Raw genomic sequence first — 19,557 nt, forward strand, 5'->3', positions numbered from 1 at the left:
TCTAAACTGATTCATTCTTTTTAAAAAATTTTAAACAATATGTTGCATTATGTCCTATTTTACTAATTTAAAATACTGATTCATACTCAGAAAATTTTGGTTTATGATCTGGTATGTCACTATTTATAGGCAATATTGTAACAAAACCAGTGAAACAAACCCTTCACAGACCAGATATATCTCTTTGAAGCATCAATGGTGGGCTGTATCTCAAAGAAAAGTTCAAGCCATCTTTGAGGTCATGTTACAATCAGAAGTTACACAGATCCGAAAACTTTTTTATTTCATACATGAATATAAGTGACCTTAGAGATATCACCAATAAAAGGGACAGAAATTTTAAGAGCTACTTAAAACTCTCAAACAAGGAATATGAGTGCTGTTGAACTAAAACTGTGTCAGCCTGAACAACCAACTATCACTCAATTAAGTCTCAAATTCAAACTAAAATAGTAAATCTACAATGACTTGTCTCTACATTGTCAGGTCTGGGATCATTTTTAAGTAAATTTTTTTTAAGTTATCGTACAAAAATACATTTAGAAAGTACAAAAAATATAAAGATAAAAATAAAACAAAAGTTACCTACAAACCTACCACCAAGGGCCACTGTTACACTGTTATTTCCTTGGTTTTTTTCCTATGTCTGTGTGTATATAATTTTTTATTTTTTTATTTATCCTTGCCTGATGACATGCTTATTGATTTTAGAGAGAGGGGAAGGGAGAGAGGGGGGGAACAGGAACATCGAATGGCTGCCTCCCATATGTACCCCAATGAGGAACCAAACTCTCAACCTAGGCATGTGCCCTGACCAGGAATTGAACTCACGACCTTTATGTTTACAGAACAGCACTCCAACCAACTGAGCCACAATGGCCAGGGCTATAATTATTTTTTAGATCATTGGTATTATACTACTCAATCAGCATAGGATCCCAGTTTTTAAAACATATTCACATAAATATTTCCTTTATTTTAAAAATTATTTAAGCCCTGGATGGTGTGTCTCAGTGGATTCAGCACTGGTCTGTGAACCAAAAGGTCACCAGTTCAAGCCCTAGTAAGGGCACATGCCTGGGTTGCAGGACTGACCCCAATTGGGGTTGTACAAGAGGCAACAGATTGATGTTCTCTCACACTTGATGTTTCTCTCCCTCTCTTACTCTCTCCCTTCCCCTCTCTCTAAAAATAACTAAATAAAATCTTTTTTTTTTAAGACACCTGCAAAAAGTTTCTGGAAACAAATGAAAATGAACACACAACAGTTCAAAACCTATGGGACACAGCAAAGGCAGTCCTGAGAGGGAAGTTCATAGCAACACAGGTCTACCTAAAAAAGATAGAAACATTTCAAATAAAAGACCTAACCCTAAAACTTCAAGAACTGGGGAAACAAAAACAAACAAATCCCAAAAAAGAAGAAGGAAGGAAATAATCAAGATTAGAGCAGAACTGAATGACATAGAGACTAAAAGAACAATTCAAAGGATCAACCAATGCAGGAGCTGGTTCTTTGAAAAGAGAAACAAAATTGACAAGCCTTTAAGCAGACTCACCAAGAAAAAAATGGAGAGGATCCAAATAAATAATACCAGAAATGAAAGAGGAGAAATAACAACTGATACCCCAGAAATACAAAGGATTATAAGAAATTACTATGAACAATTATATGTCAAGAAATTTGAAAACCTCAATGAGATGGACATATTTCTAGAAAAACATAACCTTCCAACACTGGGGAAAAAAAAAAGAAAAAAATCTTTATTTTTATAAATTATTTAAGAGCATATTATTCCATCATATAAATGCCACAATTACCCATTATTCCATTATTTTTGCAATTTTTCTCCATTATAATTAAATCTTATACATAAATCTTCCTTTGTATCTCAAATTATCTTCCTTAAATACTTCCAAGAAGTGAAATTACTGAGTTAGAAAGGCTGTTCTAATTTACACACCCTAGCAGAATATGTGAGTATTTATCTCATCAAATCCTTGCCAGATGCTGAATCACTTTTGATTCACTTCTCAATTGCAGCCAGTGATACCATCATTGATAATACAGTGGGTGGGCAAAGTAGACATAAAAACTGAAAATAGCAAAAAGTTGTAGAACTTAGTAGTCATATTACTGTTTGGTGTGGCAAGAGTGTGCTGCTGCATTCTCTGACAATACACAGGTAGAAATATCCCTACTGAAGAATTAACTTTTAATACCTTAGAAAGTTTAGATGCATTTAGAAAGTGACAGACCATTTTATCTCCCTGTTTCAACTTCTGGTTATGTTTAGACCTGTGGCTAAGATAAATTTTCACACTACACCATTCATTGAAAGTGAGATTTGTATCAAATACAGACCAAATTGCACAGCCTCAGAATAGCTCTATAAATTCAGGAGCAAAAATTACTCAAATGTGAAAAAGTAAACATGATGTGCTGAGGTTCAAGTATACAAAGAGCATGCATCTCTTGGTATCTACCACCAACCCTCAGTTAAGGACACATCTGAGGAACATGTCCTAAAAGAAAGTATATTCATTCTCTTTCAAGTGACTGTATAAATTAAATCTGTTAAAAAGTCCTGCAAGGGAACTAATGGGCTGTTATGCTGGTAATTAGAATTGTTGCAAACAAAAATACAAAAGAAATTCAATGAAGAAAAAATAGCCTTTAAATAAATGATGCTGGGACAATTGAAAATTCACATGCAAAAAAGATGATTTTAGACCCTTAACTCATACCACATTCAAATGCAAATAATGAACCTTGATTGAATCCTAATTTGGTACAAAAAATACAAAAAATATTTTTGGGGAAATTGGAGAATTTATATATAGAATGGATTTAGTGTCAGTGATTTTGTAATCCTATGTGAGTTACAACCTAAGGTAAAAAAAATAACTTTCAAGAACCTTAAACTTTAATGAGTAGGCTTCTTGTTTGTAATAGCATTAGTATATTAGTATATTAATATTAGTATATTAATATGCTTTCACACATTAATAAAGCAAATGAGTAAATTATTTGGTGTTCTTGAGAACAAGCATTCTCACTGAGAGAAGAAAGACACAAATAAGAAATGGGGGGACGTCACAAAAAATCCTGTGGTGAGGGTAATAATTGGTGATATCAGTATGAACATGTGAGTTGTATGTGTTTGTGTGTTTTCCTAAAAAATCCTGTGGTGAGGGTAATAATTGGTGATATCAGTATGAACATGTGAGTTGTATGTGTTTGTGTGTTTTCCTAGTTCTATCCATTTAAAAAGCAAGGAAACAAATGCACTCCAGTAGCAATGAGCATAGTAAGCTCCAAGATCGTCTAAATACTATCTCCCACCAAAAGAAACCAGGGCTCATTGGAGAAATGATTTATTCAAGGACTGAGGCAGGGAAAGAACAAGCTGAGCCTGAAACATCTTATACCAGGAAAGGAAGTGGTCAAATAATAACATGGCCTTTTCAAAAGGACACAGTATCTGGTTTAATGGGATTTCCACAGGCCAAATTTGGGACAATTTGAGCATCGAAGAGAATAACAGAACTGGATTTTAAAACACTGAGTTAAAAAAGAATTCATAAGTTCACAGTGATAGTCATTAAAAAAAAGGAGAAGAGGGAAATCTCTTTGTTACAGAAGATTGACAGCTACTCAATGTAAAAGTAATGAGAGAATTATAAAAATCATCATTTCACAAACTCCAAAGCAATAAAAAAATTAAGGCAACGATCATAATAGATTCTAATATTACAAATGAATAGTTGTGAGAAAATAGAATATGTATATATAGTCTCAAAGTGGTACCCCCCCAAATTACTTATTACAAATGGGAAAAATACCTTAACAGTGGAGAAATCTGGAAAACACCATCTGAACTAAAATTAACATCAGTATCGCAAATAAAGGAATCACAAATAATTTTGCAAAATTGGTTGTTTTTGCAAAAAACAATCGGACAAATCGGGATTTTAGAAAATTTTCTAAGACAATTTAACTGGATCCTTACCAATGTCTTGTAGAATGTCTATGTCAATGTGGAAGGGACTCTAGAACCTTTTGGAAGAGCAGTTGTTGGTGAAGAGACGTTACCCTTTCTTGTCCCTGTCTCCTGGGGAAGGTAAAGATGAATGCTTCTCCTCTCTGAATTGAAGTGAGGAGAAGCTCTAAGCTTCACAAAGTTTGAAGATACTTACAAGAATGGGAGTCAGAGAGGTCAGATGTCTACCTGGGCAGGAGAAAATACTGATCTGAGCCCTGTACCCTATATGCAGGTACAATCTACAGAGATTCTTTAGACCAACTCTTCCATTTTATACATCAAGAAACTGAAGTAGCACCAGCCAGTGTAGCTTAGTTGGGCGTTGTCCCATAAAACGAAAGGTCGCAGAGGTTTGATTCCCAGTCAGGACACGTGCCTGGGTTGCGGGCCCAGGCCGGTCCTGGTTGGGGCACATGCAAGAGATAACTGATCGGTGTTTTTCTCAAACATCAATGTTTCCCTCACACATTGATGTTTCTCTCCCTGTCTTTCCCCTTCTCTTCTCCTCCCTCTAAAAATAAATAAATATAATCTATTTTTAAAAAATCAACTGAAGTACACAAGTGGAAAGACTTCCAAAGTCATTCAGAGAAATGATAGAAAAACTAGGTCTAGAACAAGTACTACATTACCCCATTTTTCCTTTTAATAACTTTAAACTATTAAAAGTAAGTACTTTGTTAAATATTTTAAAATGTAAGAAATGCAGAACAGGTTAAAAAGTCATAATCCCACATACAAGAAACAAATTTGGTTAATATTTTGGTGCTTCTTTTTCCAGATATTTTCCCCCAATTACATAGATACATTTACCTAAGTCTGCTCAGAGCTGCCGTAACAAAGCTGCTATTGACTGGGTGGCTTAAACGATAGAAATTTATTTTCTCATTTTCTGGAGACTGAAAAGTCAAAGATCAAGGTTCTGGCAGGGTTCAGTTTCTGGTGAGAGCTCTCTTCCTCGCTTGCAAATGGCACCTTCTTGCTCTATCCTCACATGGCAGAGAGCTCTGTTGACTCTTCCTGTTAGTAAAGCTCAAATTCCTATCAAATTAGGGCCCCACCCTATGACCTCAATTTAACCTTTAACATTTCCTTCCTCATCTCTAAATACAATTGGGGGAATAGGGTTTCCACATGAGTTTTAGAGGGACACAATTTAGCCCATGGCATTCTTCCTGTGCCCCCGTCCCAAATTCATGTCCTTATCACATGCAAAATACATTCATTCCATCCCACCAGCACCAAAACTCTTAACTCATTCCAGCATCAACTCAAGTCTAAAGTCCAAAGTCTCATTTAAATATCAACTAAGTCAGATGCAAATGAGACTACAGGTATGATTCATCCAGAGGCAGAATTCCTCCCTAGTGTTGTGAAATCAGACAAGTTATGTGCTTCCAAAATATGCTGGTAGGACAGGCATAAGAGAGATATTCCCATTCCATAAGCAAGAAATAGGAGAGAAGGAAGAGGTGGCAGATCACAGGCAAGACAAAACCTAGCAAAGCATATTCCATTAGATATTAAGGCTGGAGAAGAATTCTCTTTGGTTCAATGTTCCACCTTGCAGGCCTACTAGGGGAACAGTGCACCCCACAGCTCTGCAGGGTGGCCTTGGTCCCATGGCTCTCTGGGGTGAACAGCCTTGCCCCCTGCCAGCTTTGATATTCTCTGAACCACCTTCTGGGTCATTCTTCCCTTTCCTAAAAAATAGTACACATTTACAGCCAAATAACTCTATGGTCTGGACCAGTAGATTCCAAGAACTCCAACAGCCTTCCTTCATTCCATCCCTCTTTCTCTTCCCCCCTTAGTTAAAATGGGCAATGTGTCTGGTATAATCCTATCTCTATTCCTGGCTTCTGCTGAGATGGCTAATTAAGTCTATGAGTCACATCCATGATCTCTCTCTCTCTTTTTTTTTTTTGTTCTCACCATAGGCCTTTTTTTTTTCATTGCTTTTAGAGAGAAACATTGATGAGAGAGAAGCATCAATTGGTTGCCTCCCATATGTGCCTGGAATGGGGCTGCTGATGGGATCAGGATCATACATATCTGGACGAGGAGTCACATACACCGCCACCCAAACTGGGACAGAACCTACAAACTAGATGCGTGCCCTGACCAAGAATCAAAACTGCAGCTGAAATGACACTCCAACCGAGCACACAGGCCTAGTCCATGATTTTTTAGTGTTCCCTTCAGACCACCCTTTCTCATTGTTTACAATATGGATAGGCTAAGAATTTTCCAAGTCTCTAAATTCTAGTTCCATTTTGCTTAACAATTCCTTCTTCAATTCAACTCTCTCCTTTCACATTTTACCATAAGCAGTAAGGAAGGCCCAAGCTGCACCTTCAATATTTAACTTAGAAATCTCCTCTGCTAAATATCCAGTTTGAACTCTTGAAAATTCACCTTTCACAAAACACTGGAACAATTTAGCCAAGTTCATTACCACTTTATAACAATGATATCCTTTCCTCCATTTCCATATGAGACATCTGAGATGGTTAATGGATTTAATGGAAGTCCATGGATTTCTAATAGTTTTGAGGCTGGGAAATTCAAGATCAAGGTACCAGCTGATCCCATTTCTGGTGAAGGTTCTCTTCCTGGTTTGCAGATGCCCACCTTCTTGATGTCCTCATACCAAGAGCTTTGTTGTCTCTTCCTCTTCTTGTAAAGGCACCCATCCTATCAGACTGGGGCCTCATTCTTATTATCTCATTTAACCTCCATGACCTCTCTACAAGCCCTCCACCTGCTATTATATATAAGTTTGGGAGGCATGCAATTCAGTCCATAGGAATGTATTATGGCCAAAAAGTCCATTTAGTTTCTTTCCATAAAATAAAAGACTCATTTTTCATTTTCACCAATAACTTTATTGATTTGGATATTTTGAGTATGTCAGTTATCTCCCACTATTGGTTTCCAGTGGGTAGAGGCCAGGGGTGCTGCTAAACATCTTCCAATGCATGAGACAGCCCCACAGCAAAGAATTATTTGGCCAAAATGTCAGTAGTACCAAGAAACTTTGCGAACAACTTTTGACATGTTCGATCAGTCGCAGTACCTTCTCCATATACTGCAAAAATGGTGTTTTTTTTGCATTTCAGTTGTGTTTTTATATTTCTTGAAATAATAAAGAATATGCCAAAAATGCTGCATATCTTCTTCCATCTTCAATATTAAAATGGCTGCACAAAAATTCACCAATTTTGATGGTTTTTTTAAATGCATACTGATATGCCAGCTGTCATAATACAATCCAACTAAATTGTTTCTAATGAAGTTAAAGACAACTAAGCACTACTAAAACCATCAGAAAGAAAAAACTAAAACTTTTTGGCCAACCCAAAATATACATATACACATACATACAGATACAGAGAGTAAGAGTTTATATATTTAACTTAAGAGTCTCTTGAAAGATTCCCTCATTTATTATTCAAGCCATAATTTTAAATAAATGGACAATATTCACTCATTGCTATTATCATTTACTGTTGCTAAACTATTAAGTCTTTTCAAATTTTTCTATTTAAATAATTTTGCAATGAGCATCTTTGTACCAAAAGCTTTGTCTACTCCTTGATTACTTAGGATAAATTTCCAGGAATTCAACTTTTAAAATCAAAGCCTATGAATATTTTAAAGACTCTTGGTACATTCTACTCAACTGCTAAAACCTGTATTAACGTATACTCCCATATGCATTAGATATTATAATTAGATGTATTTTTATAATGGGAGAAAATACCAGTGTCATAAATGCCCAAAACAGCAAGGGATTCTTTTCTTTTTTTATTAAAGAGTCAGGACAGCCCTGACTGGTTTGACTCAATAGATTCAGCATCATCCCACAAACTGAAAGGTCACTGGTTAGCTTCCCAGTCAGGGCACATGTCTGGACTAAAGGCCAGGTCCCTCACTGGGGGCATGCAAGAGGCAACAGATAGATGTTTCTGTCACACATCCACACCGATGTTTCTCTCCCTCTCATTCTCCCTCCCTTCCCCTCTCTCCAAAAATGAACAGTCTTTTAAAAAACTAAAGAGTCAGGACAACCAAATAAAATATGTGATTCTTAATTAGGTCATGCAGTGTATGTGTGGGGTGGGGAGGTTAGCTATAAAAATATTTGGGAAACAACTGGGGAATTCTAAATATGGACTGTAAAGTAGATAATATTATTGTATTAATGCTAAATTCCTTGATTCTGATAATGGTACCTTGGTTATGTAGACTGTCCTAGCTCTTAGAGGATACATGCTGATATGTCATGAAATCTGAAACTTTATTCGAATGATTCAGAAAATACGTGTGTGTGTTTTTCTGTATGTATATATAGAGACAAAAGTAAAGATATGAGAGACAAGTGGGAAGAAGGGAGGGCAAATGAAGCAAAATATTAATTAAAAAACATTAATCACTGATTCTAGAAAAGGGTAAATGCATGCTCATTGTACTTCTAACTTTTCTGTAAGTTTAAAATTTTTCAAAATAAAAATATGTGAGGAAGTTGAAAGATGGAACAGGCCATTCGTGAAAAAATTAAAAATAAGGCAGTAAACAGATGAAAAGTGTATGAGAATTCATAAACTTATTTATGGCCTCTTATTTCCTCCTGCCCTCTTGGCATTTGCTCTTTAATTACTTTAACTGCATTTCATCAAATGGGCCCAGGAAGGAATGGGAAGAGAAATTTTCAATCATTCCATTTCACTTCTCATTAGTAGACCTAGGAAAAGGTTTAGAAGATTAAAAAAGTCAAAATTAGCTCATTGCAATGATTTTAGAAAGGACCTAGACTTTTAATTCATAACCTTCTCTTCAATTCAGATTCTTCTGGTCTCAACAACCCTAAATGTTCGATATTCTAGGTCCTAAATTGACAAAAAGGGAAAAGTAATAAAACATGAAAAAAAATAGCATGTTTTCTTTAAATAAGAACAAATGTTTGTCCTGGCTGATGTGGCTCAGTGGACTGAGTACCAGCCTGTGAACCGAAAGGTCGCCAGTTCCATTTCCAGTCAAGGCACATGCCTGGGTTGCAGGCTAGGTCCCCAGCTAGGGGGCTGCAAGAAGCAATTGATCAATGTATCTCTTGTACATCGATGTTTCTCTTCCTCTCTCCCTCCCTTCCCCACTTTCTAAAAATGAGTATATTTTTTAAAAAAGTGTCTTCCTCAAGCATTGTTTAAAAAATAATAATAATAAATAAATAAATAAATTTAAAATTAGAAAGAAAAAATGTTGACCTCTGCCATTGGTCTTACTTTTATCCGGAGAATAGCTTATAGCATGGAAGTAAACCAACGAATTTACAATCCATCAATAGAAGTTTTCATTCTCACAAACAATATGATGGAAGTAGTATAACATAGTAATTCGAGGCAGAGGCTATCAATTCAGGTCGTCTGTGTTTGAATATTTACTGTATTTTGCCATGTATAATTCACACCCATGTTTTTGGTCCAAACTTTCAGGGAAAAAAATCTTTAATTTTAATTTTTTGATTCAATTTTTTATTTATATTTAGAAACAAAACCAATTATCATATTCCAGGGTATTATTTTGCATACAGATATCATTATTGCTTTCTACAGTTACAATGTTAACATGTAAGCATAAATAAAAGAATTTAAAACATTTATATAGTTATGGAATTAGTACTACCCATGTATAGTACACATCCTTATTTTTCCCTCAAAAATTTGGGCAAAAAAGTATGCATTATACACAGCAAAATACAGTACTTCATCACTTACAATCTATGTGATTTGTGGCAAATTATTCAATCTCTATATGACTCAGTTTCCTCATCTGAAAAATGGAGAGAGATGAGAGTAAAACTTATGTCTTAGTGTTGTTGTGAAGATTAAGTACGTTAGTACACTTTAGCTCTTAGACCAGCATCTGGCATACTGTAAGACCTCCAAATATGTAGGATATTATGATTCTTATTATTACTAGTATTACTATGACTACAACTACCATTACCACCACTTTTAACCTGCAGTTGATGAGTTTGACATATGATTCAGAAAAACTACAGTACACAAAAGAAGCACAACACACACATACTCCCCACAGCTTGAAAAAGTGAAAGAGAACAGACTCCAAACCAGTCCTTCAATGTATCCTCAAACTGTTTTGAGAGAAACTGAGGAGAGGGCAGTAATATAACAACAATGCATGGCTCATTTCAAAAAGGAATCTGTGTGGTCTAGATAAATTAATTTCAGGAGAAATGACAAGTTCTCTCACTCAGTTAATCATTTATCAAACTTTTTGTGGCATACTGCAGTATGTACTAAGTATTGAGCCAGATGTTAGGAATACAAAGAAGAATGTCTATGCCATTAAAAACTTTGTGTTCTTGTCAAGGAAATACACACAGATTATAGTACATGATAGGTTATATGATGGATGGATGTGTGCAGAGCGTACTATGGAAGCAGAGGATAGATATCTAGCTAGACTTTTGAAAAGGAAAAAGCAGCAAAAAGATTTCCCAGAGGTAGTGACTTTCAAACCTAGCCTTAAAGAATAATAACAGTTAAATGGGCATAGAATGAGTAAAATCATTCCTCCAGGGGTGACGGCTGGCCAATGGAGAAAAAAGATGAGTACCAATGCCCTGCCTCCAGCCATGCAAAACCAAAAGACCTCTTACTAAAACTAATGGGCACAGCCGTTGGAGGTATGGACCTGAATAGTTGTGCTTCCGGAATATCTTCTGTTTGCACACATCACAACTCTACCCTTCCCAATTCAAATAAGGCACATTTAGAGAACTCACAGAACGCTGTGATTGAGACAGATTCAGAGACAAGTTTCTCACTTACAACACTGGGCGGCAGCACTGGGCAATGGCTTCCTCTGGCTTTCTTGGATAGAATACTAGAAGCAGAAAGAAGAAAAAAAAACATGTAAGAGGCCCAAGTAAAAAGGGGGAAAAAAATCACAGTTACCTGTAAAAAGGTTTAGCATTTGAGGAGTCAAATTTTTTATTGAAAAGAAACAGATGATCCTGCTGATTGCCCTGTGTGATCCTGACATAATGGCCAGAATATCAGATATGGCACTGGTCCAATGCAACAGGCTAAAGCAGGATAGCAGGGACTGTTCTGACCAAGGGTACCTGCCAAGCAGCTGCAAAAGGCTTAGTCTTAGAGAACCGTCAGAGGACTTAGAAAAATCAGTCCTCTAAGTTTTCCTATAAAGTATAGATTTCAGCATTTGAGTGATGGAATTGAAAACTTCTCTGAGACTAAATATTCTGATGTTTAAAAAAAAAGTAAAAGTGCTTCTTCCTCCAAGAAATCATGTGGGAAATAAGTGAAACTACTTATTTAAGCAAGTAATTGCACATCTGAAGTCTACTAGAGTCCCCTTCACACTTATACTATAGCCTTCCCTCCTTAACCCACCACCATACCACCAAAAAACAAATACAGGATACTAAAGCCATAAAAAATGGAGCATAATTAAGTTTGAGTCTTGAGGATGGGCAGGATTTAGAAAAGCAAAACAAAAAAGAAAAACACATAAACCAACTAACACAGGCACACAGAGTTTGGAAGACCAAATAGTTTGGTTCAGATCCCATTGGAAGGCTGGGAAAACATAATGTGGTCCAGCAACTTGCAAATAATCTGGAGTTTTCATCCTGACTCTACCACTTATTAATAAGCTGTGAAATCCTGGGCAAGACAGAGCTTCTCTACCACTGCCAATTAATGAGTCACTCCTTCAACAGATATTTCTTGAGTACCTATTATGTGCAAGGGAGAGTAAAGTTTGTAAACCTCAGCAAGGAATTTGGATTTTATTCCAGCGTGTTGGGAAGCCGTTTAGACATTTAAACATAGGAGAGATGTGACTTAATTACACTTTAAAAAGCACTCTGGCTGATGTGTAAGATAAACTGTAGGGAACAAGAAGGGAAATAGACTAATTATTGCAGTTATCAAGACAAAAGTTGATGGTGGTTTATATAGCAGTGCTAGTAGTGAAGCACACTTCAAGTGGTTGAATTTAAAATACAAAACATTTTTTGTTTTGTATGTAAAGTACTGCATAGGCAATCAACTCTGATACAAATATCAGAGGCAGATACTACTATTACAGCCTCCATTAGGGAAGGATCAGTAGTCAAGTGGAATATAAACAAGACGATAGAATAAGTAAAAGTGCTAAACATAAAAATGTTCAAAACTTCCTGAAGGTTAAGCAACCCACTCCAAAGTTAACAAAGGGACCCAATTATAAATAATAACCACTATAAATAATGATGAATTTTATAGACAGACACAATTATCAGTGAGGAAATCATAAAACTTTAAGCATTAAACTAGAAGAATTCAGACTTAAAAGATGGAGAGCAGATGTCCTCAGAAACACAGTGAATCTCCTCAAAGTCCAAAGCAGAAAGCTGAAGACCAACTACAGCCTAATTAATAATACTAAGAGAGCTAAGGAAAAATATATAGTACCTATGTACAAAAAAATAGTATAAGAAAAAAATTATAGGCCAAGCTCATTTATAAAGATAGATGCAAAAATCCTAAATAGATTACCATCCAAATTGAAATTATCATCATCATAAATAAGTGTAATAATATTTATACGTGAAAATGCATTATATATGTGCATATTTATGTATGTTAGTCATATAACAACCGGGTGGAAGTTCAATATCTGAAAATCTATTCAGGTAATTCACCAAAGTAGATTAAAAAGAGAAACGCTATGTGATTTAATGCTTACAGAAAAGACCTTGATAAAATCCCTTATTTTTTCACAATAATAAGTCTTAGAAAGGCAGAAAGAGCCCTGGCTGGTGGCTCAGTGGATTGAGTGCCAACCTGCGAACCAAAAGGTCACCAGTTTGATTCCCGGTCAGGGCACATGCCTGGATTGCGGGTCAGGCCTCAGTTGGGGGCATGCAAGAGGCAACCTATTGATGTATCTGTCTCACACTGATGTTTCTCTCCCTCTCTTTCTCCCTCCTTTCCCCTCTCTAAAAATAAATAAAACTTAAAAAAGAAAAGCAGAAAGAACTAGAAATTCCTTAATCTGATAAAGGGTATCTATGGAAATGTACAGAAAACATCATACTTTAAGACTCATGGAGCATTCCCCTTATATTCAGGAAAAAGACAAAGTTCCCCACTTTCACTCCAACTATTAAACATTGCTGAAGCTCTGACTAGTGTGGCTCAGTTGGTTGGGCATCATCCCACAAAGCAAAAGATTGTAAGCTCAATTCCCAGTCATTGCACATGCCTGGGTTGCAGGTTTGGTCCCCGATCTGGGCGCACATAATAGGAAAGCAATCAATGATTCTCTCTCAAATCGATGTTTCTCTCCCTCTCTTTCTCCCTTCCTTCTCCTCTGTCTAAAAATAAAGTCTTTAAAAAAAAATTACATTGGATGGCCCTGGCCAGGTGGCTCAGTTGGTTGGAGCACAATCCCATTTACCAAAAGGTTGCAGGTTCAATTCCCAGTCAGGGCACATACCTCGGTTGCAGTTTGAGCCCCGGTTGTGGTGCATATGGGAGGTGGCCGGTCAATATTTCTCTCTCACATAAATGTTTTTTTCTCTCTCTCTCCCCATCTCCTCACTCCCTCTCTTTCTAAAAATCAATGAACATATCCTACAGTGAGGATTAGAAAAAAAAAATTACACTGTATAGTATTATTACACAATAAATTTTTTAAAATAAGGACTCATCAAAACCAAAGGAAGTGTGAGAAAATTTCACAGCCAAGAGGAGCCTAAGTAGACATGACAACTAAATATAACAGAGAGTCCTAGATGGGATCCTGAAACAGAAAAAACTAAGGCAATCTGGAAAAAAATGGATTTTAAGTTTTATCTTTTATTGAATAAAATAATAAAACAGAATAAATGTATTAAATGAAAATAATACATTAACTTTTAATTAATAATAATATACCAATATTGGTTCATTAATTGTAACAAAGGTACTGTACTATTTTAAGATGTTAGTAATAGGGGAAACTCTAGGAAGGGTGTGGGAAGAGGTGACATAGAAACTCCTTCTATCTGCTCAATGTTCCTATGAATCTGCAACTACTCTAAAAAATAAATAAATAAATAAAGCCTGTATCCCTGGCTGGTGTGGCTCAGTGGATTGGGCTCTGGCCTGAGAACCAATGAGTCACTGGTTCTATTCCCAGTCAGGGCACATGCCAGGGTTGCAGGCCAGGTCCCCAGTAGGGGGCATGCAAGAGGCAACCACACACTGATGTTTCTCTCCCTCTCTTTCTGCTTCCCTTCTCCTTGCTCAACAAATAAATAAATAAAATAAAAATACATAAAGCCTATTAATAAAAATATATATTTAAAAATCTATTAAAAAATAAAACATAAGAATTGGAAAAAATAAAAACTAATCTAAAATGTAAAAGCTAAAAAATCTAAGGCAATCTTTAAATTACTTAGTATAATAAGAGTTGCTGAATAAGGTCAATACAAAAAAAAGAGCAGCAAAGTACTGCCTTATAACAGCGATGATTATTGGAAATATTAGAAAATGTAATTTTTAAATATACCATTCACAATAATTATGAATAAATCTAACAAACAAAGTGTAAAACCTGAATGGAGAATATTGGCTTTCCTCCCCATAGCACTTCTTACCTTCTCTTAACATATTTATTTTGTTTCTTACTTCTCTGTCTCCTCCTATCTGATCTATGAGGACAGTGATTAATGTCTACAATGTCTACAACAGTGCCTGGTACATAGAGCTCAATAAGTTATTTGGCAAATAAATGAGTGAATGAATGAATGTCACCAATAAATAGAGGCAAAGTAAAATGATAATTGCCTAAATTATTTAAATAAGCAAAAATTTTCAGTCTGGTAATATCAAGTATCATTAAGGATCTAGAGAAGCAGGAAAAGGAGGATTATAAATTGGTGCAATTATTTCAGAGAGTAATTTAGCAATATCTGGTGATGTTGAATGGAGTATATCCCACAACCAAGCAATTCTATTTCCAGAGAATCTCTCAGACATAAGCATAGAGAAACAGGCTCAGGAATGTTTACTGCAGTATGCATTTGTAATAGTAAAAACCTAATTGTCGATCAGTAGCAAAGGTAATAAATGGTGGTAGATTCCAATTCTGCAAAGTGGTAGATCCAGCCTTACTTAACTCAGTGCTTCTGGACCTCAGAGGACATTTAAATGGGAACTGTTACACACTGTAGAATAAAAAGATAAGACTCTACATTATGCTTTTAAAATGATTTTGCAGCAAGTATGGCCAAATCTTTCTTTAAATTTATTTTAAGTATAGTTGTTACACAAACTCACATTGGTTGTATTAGTTTCACGTGTACAATATAGTGACTCAACATTTTTATAAACTTACAATGTGATCACCCCTCTAATAATCTACTGTCACCACGCAAATTTATCATAATAATGTTAGCTATATTCCCTGTCCCCTTTTCACCCACCTCTTTCTGCCCCGTCCTTTCTGGTAACCATCCCTTTGGTCTCTGTTTCTATGAGTCTGTTTCTATTTTGTTCATTAGATTCCACATATGAGTCAAATAGTATGGTTCTTGTCTTTCTCTGACTGGATTATTTCACATAGCATAATGCTCTCCAGGTCCCCATGCTGTCACAAAGGGTAAGATTTTCTTCTTTTTATGGTTGAGTGATATTCCACTGTGTGAATGAACCACAGCTTTTTTTATCCACTCATCCACTGATGGACACTTGGGCTGCTTCCAAATCTTGGATATTGTAAAAACTGCTGCAATGACATAAGAGTTTGAATTTGTTTTTCTGATTCTTCAGATATATTCCCAGAAGTGGAATGACTGGGTTATAAGGCAGTTCTATTTTTATTTTTTTGAGGGAGCTCCATACTGCTTTCCACAGTGGCTACAACAGTCTGCATTCCCACCAACAGTGCATGAGGTCCCTTTTCTCCACATATATCAATTAAATCCATCTGATCTAGGCCACTGTTTCCTTGGCATTTAAGGCCACTGTTTCCTTGTTGATTTTCTGTCTTAAGACCTATCCATTGATGTCAACAGAGTGTTAAAATCCTCTACTATGACTGTATTACTGTTAGTCTTTTCCCTTTTATTATAAGGGCAGTGAACATTTATTAATGACTCTAATAACCAAACTGGAGGTGGCATCTTCCCTCTCCTGGACTAAATTGTGCCAACCCCCGTCCGAGCACTGCCATCGCTGATGAGAGAGGCTTCCACGTAGCTTTCCCCTGAAGCCATACCCACAACTAACACCTTAGGAGAGAGAGGATGGTGGTGTTTTGCATCTCAGTTTGAGGGTGAAGGATAGAAATGAAAAAAACAGGAAAAGCAAACACATTGCACGGTTTTGTTTGACAGGAGATTGAGGTGAAGGGGGTTGCTGGGCAGAGCTGACACCTTCGTTTCCCTCATTCACGTGAACAGACCCACTCTGATGCTGGGGGTCAAAGGTCACCAGCCAGACAAGATTAGCCTGAGGGTGCTGATTTGGAGACTTCGTGTTCATTTCGCTCTTGGCCCCTTCTCAGTCACCTTCCCAATGTCCTTCCCCTGAAGCTTGAGGCGATGGCTCTCTCAATTTCAATGAGAACCACGTTATTTGTTTTTGTTTTGTTTGTGTATGTATTTCTTAAAAGATTTTATTTATTTATTTTAGACAGAGGGGAAGGGAGAAAGAGAGGGAGAGAAACATCAATGTGTGGTTGCCTTTCCTGCGCCCCCTACTAGGGGCCTGACCTGGCCTGCAACCCAGGCATGTACCCTGACTGGGAATCAAAGCAATGACCCTTTGGTTCGCAGGCCGGCGCTCAAACCACTGAGCACACCAGCCAGGGCTGTGTGTGTATTTTTAATAGTTCATTTTTTATTGTATTTTTATTAGCAGTTATTTTTATTTTTTGTACTTTATTTTTTAATGGTTCACTTTTTATTTTTGTCCAATACCATTTATTTTTTGTACTTTATTTTATTTTAATTATTTTATTTTTTATGCTATTACCGTTGTCCCAATTTTTCCCCCTTTGCTTCCCTCTACCCAGCACCCCCCACTTCCTCAGGCAATCCCTGTACCATTGTTCATGCCCATGGGTCAGGCATACAAGTTCTTAAGCTACTCCATTTTCTGTACTATACCTTACATCCCCATGGCTATTCTGTAACTACCTATTTGTAATTCTTATGCCCTCACCTCTTCATCCATTCCCCTACAGCACCCTCCAATCTGGCAACTATTAAAATGCTCTTCTTATCCATGATTCTGTCTGTCCTTTTGTTTGTTTGTTTTTTAGATTCAGTTGTTGATAGGTATGTATTCATTGCCATTTTGTTGTTCATAGTTTTGATCTCCTTCTTTTTCTTAAATAATCCCCTTTAAAATTTCATATAATAATGGTTTGGTGATGATGAACTCCTTCAGTTTCTTCTTGTCTGGGAAGCTCTTTATCTGCCCTTCAAGTCTAAATGATAGCTTTGCTCTGTAGAGCAGTCTTGTCTGTAGGTCCCTGCTTTTAAGGAATTTGGATATTTCTTGACAACCCCTTCTAATCTGCAAAGTTTCTTTAGAGAAGTCTGTTGACAGTCATATGGGAACACCCCTGTAGGTAACTAACAGCTTTACTCTTGCTGCTTTTAAGATTCTCTCTTTATCTTTAACCTTTGGCATTTTAACTATGATGTATCTTGGAGTGGGCTTCTTTGCATCCATCTTGTTTGGGACTCTACGCTTCCTGGACTTGCATGTCTATGTCCTTCACCAAATGAGGGAAGTTTTCTTTCATTATTTTTTACAAATACATTTCCAATTTCTTGCTCTTTCTCTTCTCCTTCTGGCATCCCTATGATGAGAATGTTGGACTTCCTTACACTGTCCTAGTTTTTTTAGATTCTTTTTTCTTCTTGTTTTTCAGACTGGTTGTTTTTTTCTTCTTTATGTTCCAAATCATTGATTTAATTCTAGGTTTCATGACCTCTACTGTTGTTTCCCTGTAAATTGTTCTTTATTTCAATTAGTGTATCCTTCATTTATGACTGGATCTTTTTTATGCTGTTGAGGTCCTCACTAAGTTCCTTGAGCAGCCTCATAACCAGTGTTTTAAACTCTGCATCTGATAGATTGCTTATCTCCATTGTTTTTTAAGTACTTTTACAGGCATTTTGATCTGTTCTTTCATTTGGGCCATGTTTCTTTGTCTCCTCATTTTTGCACTTGGTGTTTATTTCTATGTATTAGGTAGGGCTGCTATGACTCTCTGTCTTGGTATCATGGCCTAATATAGTAGGTGTCCTTTAGGGTTCCGAGGCACAGCCTCCCCTATCACCCAACCTGGATACTCAAGGTGTACCCTTCATATGATCTGAGTACACACTCTTGTACTTGAGCCATAGTTTCTGCTGGAAGATCAATGGGAGGGATTTTCCCAGGCCTGTCAGCTGCAAGGACTGGCTGTGACCACTGACCACCAACCTCCACCCTCTGTGGTGGATCAGCTGTGCTGGGACATCGTGGGGTAGATACTCCGACATGGTCTACGTCCTTCCACTGGGTGCAGAGGTCCTGAGATTTCCTGGGTAGTGCAGGCTAGGGTCAGCCCTGACTTGTGTTTTATCCGGGGCCACCTTGCTTGAGCTATAAAGCAATCTAAAATGGCTCCTACTTGTGTTGGGCTTAGAGATTCCCAAGCAAAATCAAGCCATGAATCTAGGCTGGCTGTTTGCTAGTGCTGTGCCTGGGGCCACTTAGAAAGAGGTATGGGGGCTCGGGGCTCACTGAGGCCAGCTGTTGCTTGTTCATGAAGATTTATGAAGCTGTGAAGCATGAGCCAAGACCAGCCATTCATATAGAAAAGCCATTGTTTACCACTATAAGTTGGGTGAGACAGAGCCTCAGGGGATCTCCAGGGCACAGCCAGTAGTGTTAGCCAGGTTGATGGATTCTCAGATATGGTACTTGCCTGCAGGCTCTGTGGCTCTGTGGGGAGAGGGTTCAGAAACAAGACAATGGTGCCTGCCCACATTTCTGTCTGGGAGAAAGCTGTCCCTCAGTTCTTGCTTTGATCCCAGACACTTCCATTCCCTCCTGTATGCCACTGGTGCCTTTCAAGCTGCTACCAGGTTATTTCCAGGTTGTCCTGGATTTCCCTAAATGCCTCTTCATTCTCTTTGAGTCTTTTTTCCATTTTCTTGCTCTTTCTGGGAGCCTTTTTCTTCCTTGTCCTCCAGCTCACTGATTCGATCCTTGGCTTCATCTAGCCTGCTTTTGATTCCTTCTACTGTGTTCTTCAATTCAGAAATTTTGTTCTTCATTTCCTCTAGTCTCTTATTGATAATTTCTATGTCCTTTTTCATACTGATATAGTTTGCAGTAAGTTCCTCATAGTTTCCCTGTAGTTTTCGGTAATTCTCTCTGAGCTCGCTGAGCTCATTGAACTTCCTTAGAACCATTGTTTGGAA

At 37.1% G+C, this 19,557-nt stretch overlaps 1 protein-coding gene across 2 annotated transcripts in view; it reads right to left on the minus strand.

Annotated features, from left to right (window-relative positions):
- The window catches only part of UNC13B (unc-13 homolog B), a 208,162-nt gene that overhangs the window by 141,318 nt on the left and 47,287 nt on the right, over nucleotides 1-19,557 (minus strand). For both annotated transcript variants that reach the window (XM_054584694.1, XM_054584693.1), the window contains exon 7: nucleotides 10,904-10,958. In XM_054584694.1, the coding sequence (XP_054440669.1) occupies nucleotides 10,904-10,958 (55 nt within the window). The remainder of the gene's footprint in view (nucleotides 1-10,903; nucleotides 10,959-19,557) is intronic.

Source organism: Pteronotus mesoamericanus, unplaced genomic scaffold (assembly GCF_021234165.1).
Source record: "Pteronotus mesoamericanus isolate MK-2021 breed Mesoamerican mustached bat unplaced genomic scaffold, CSHL_Meso_final contig_78, whole genome shotgun sequence".
Lineage (NCBI taxonomy): Eukaryota > Metazoa > Chordata > Mammalia > Chiroptera > Mormoopidae > Pteronotus > Pteronotus mesoamericanus.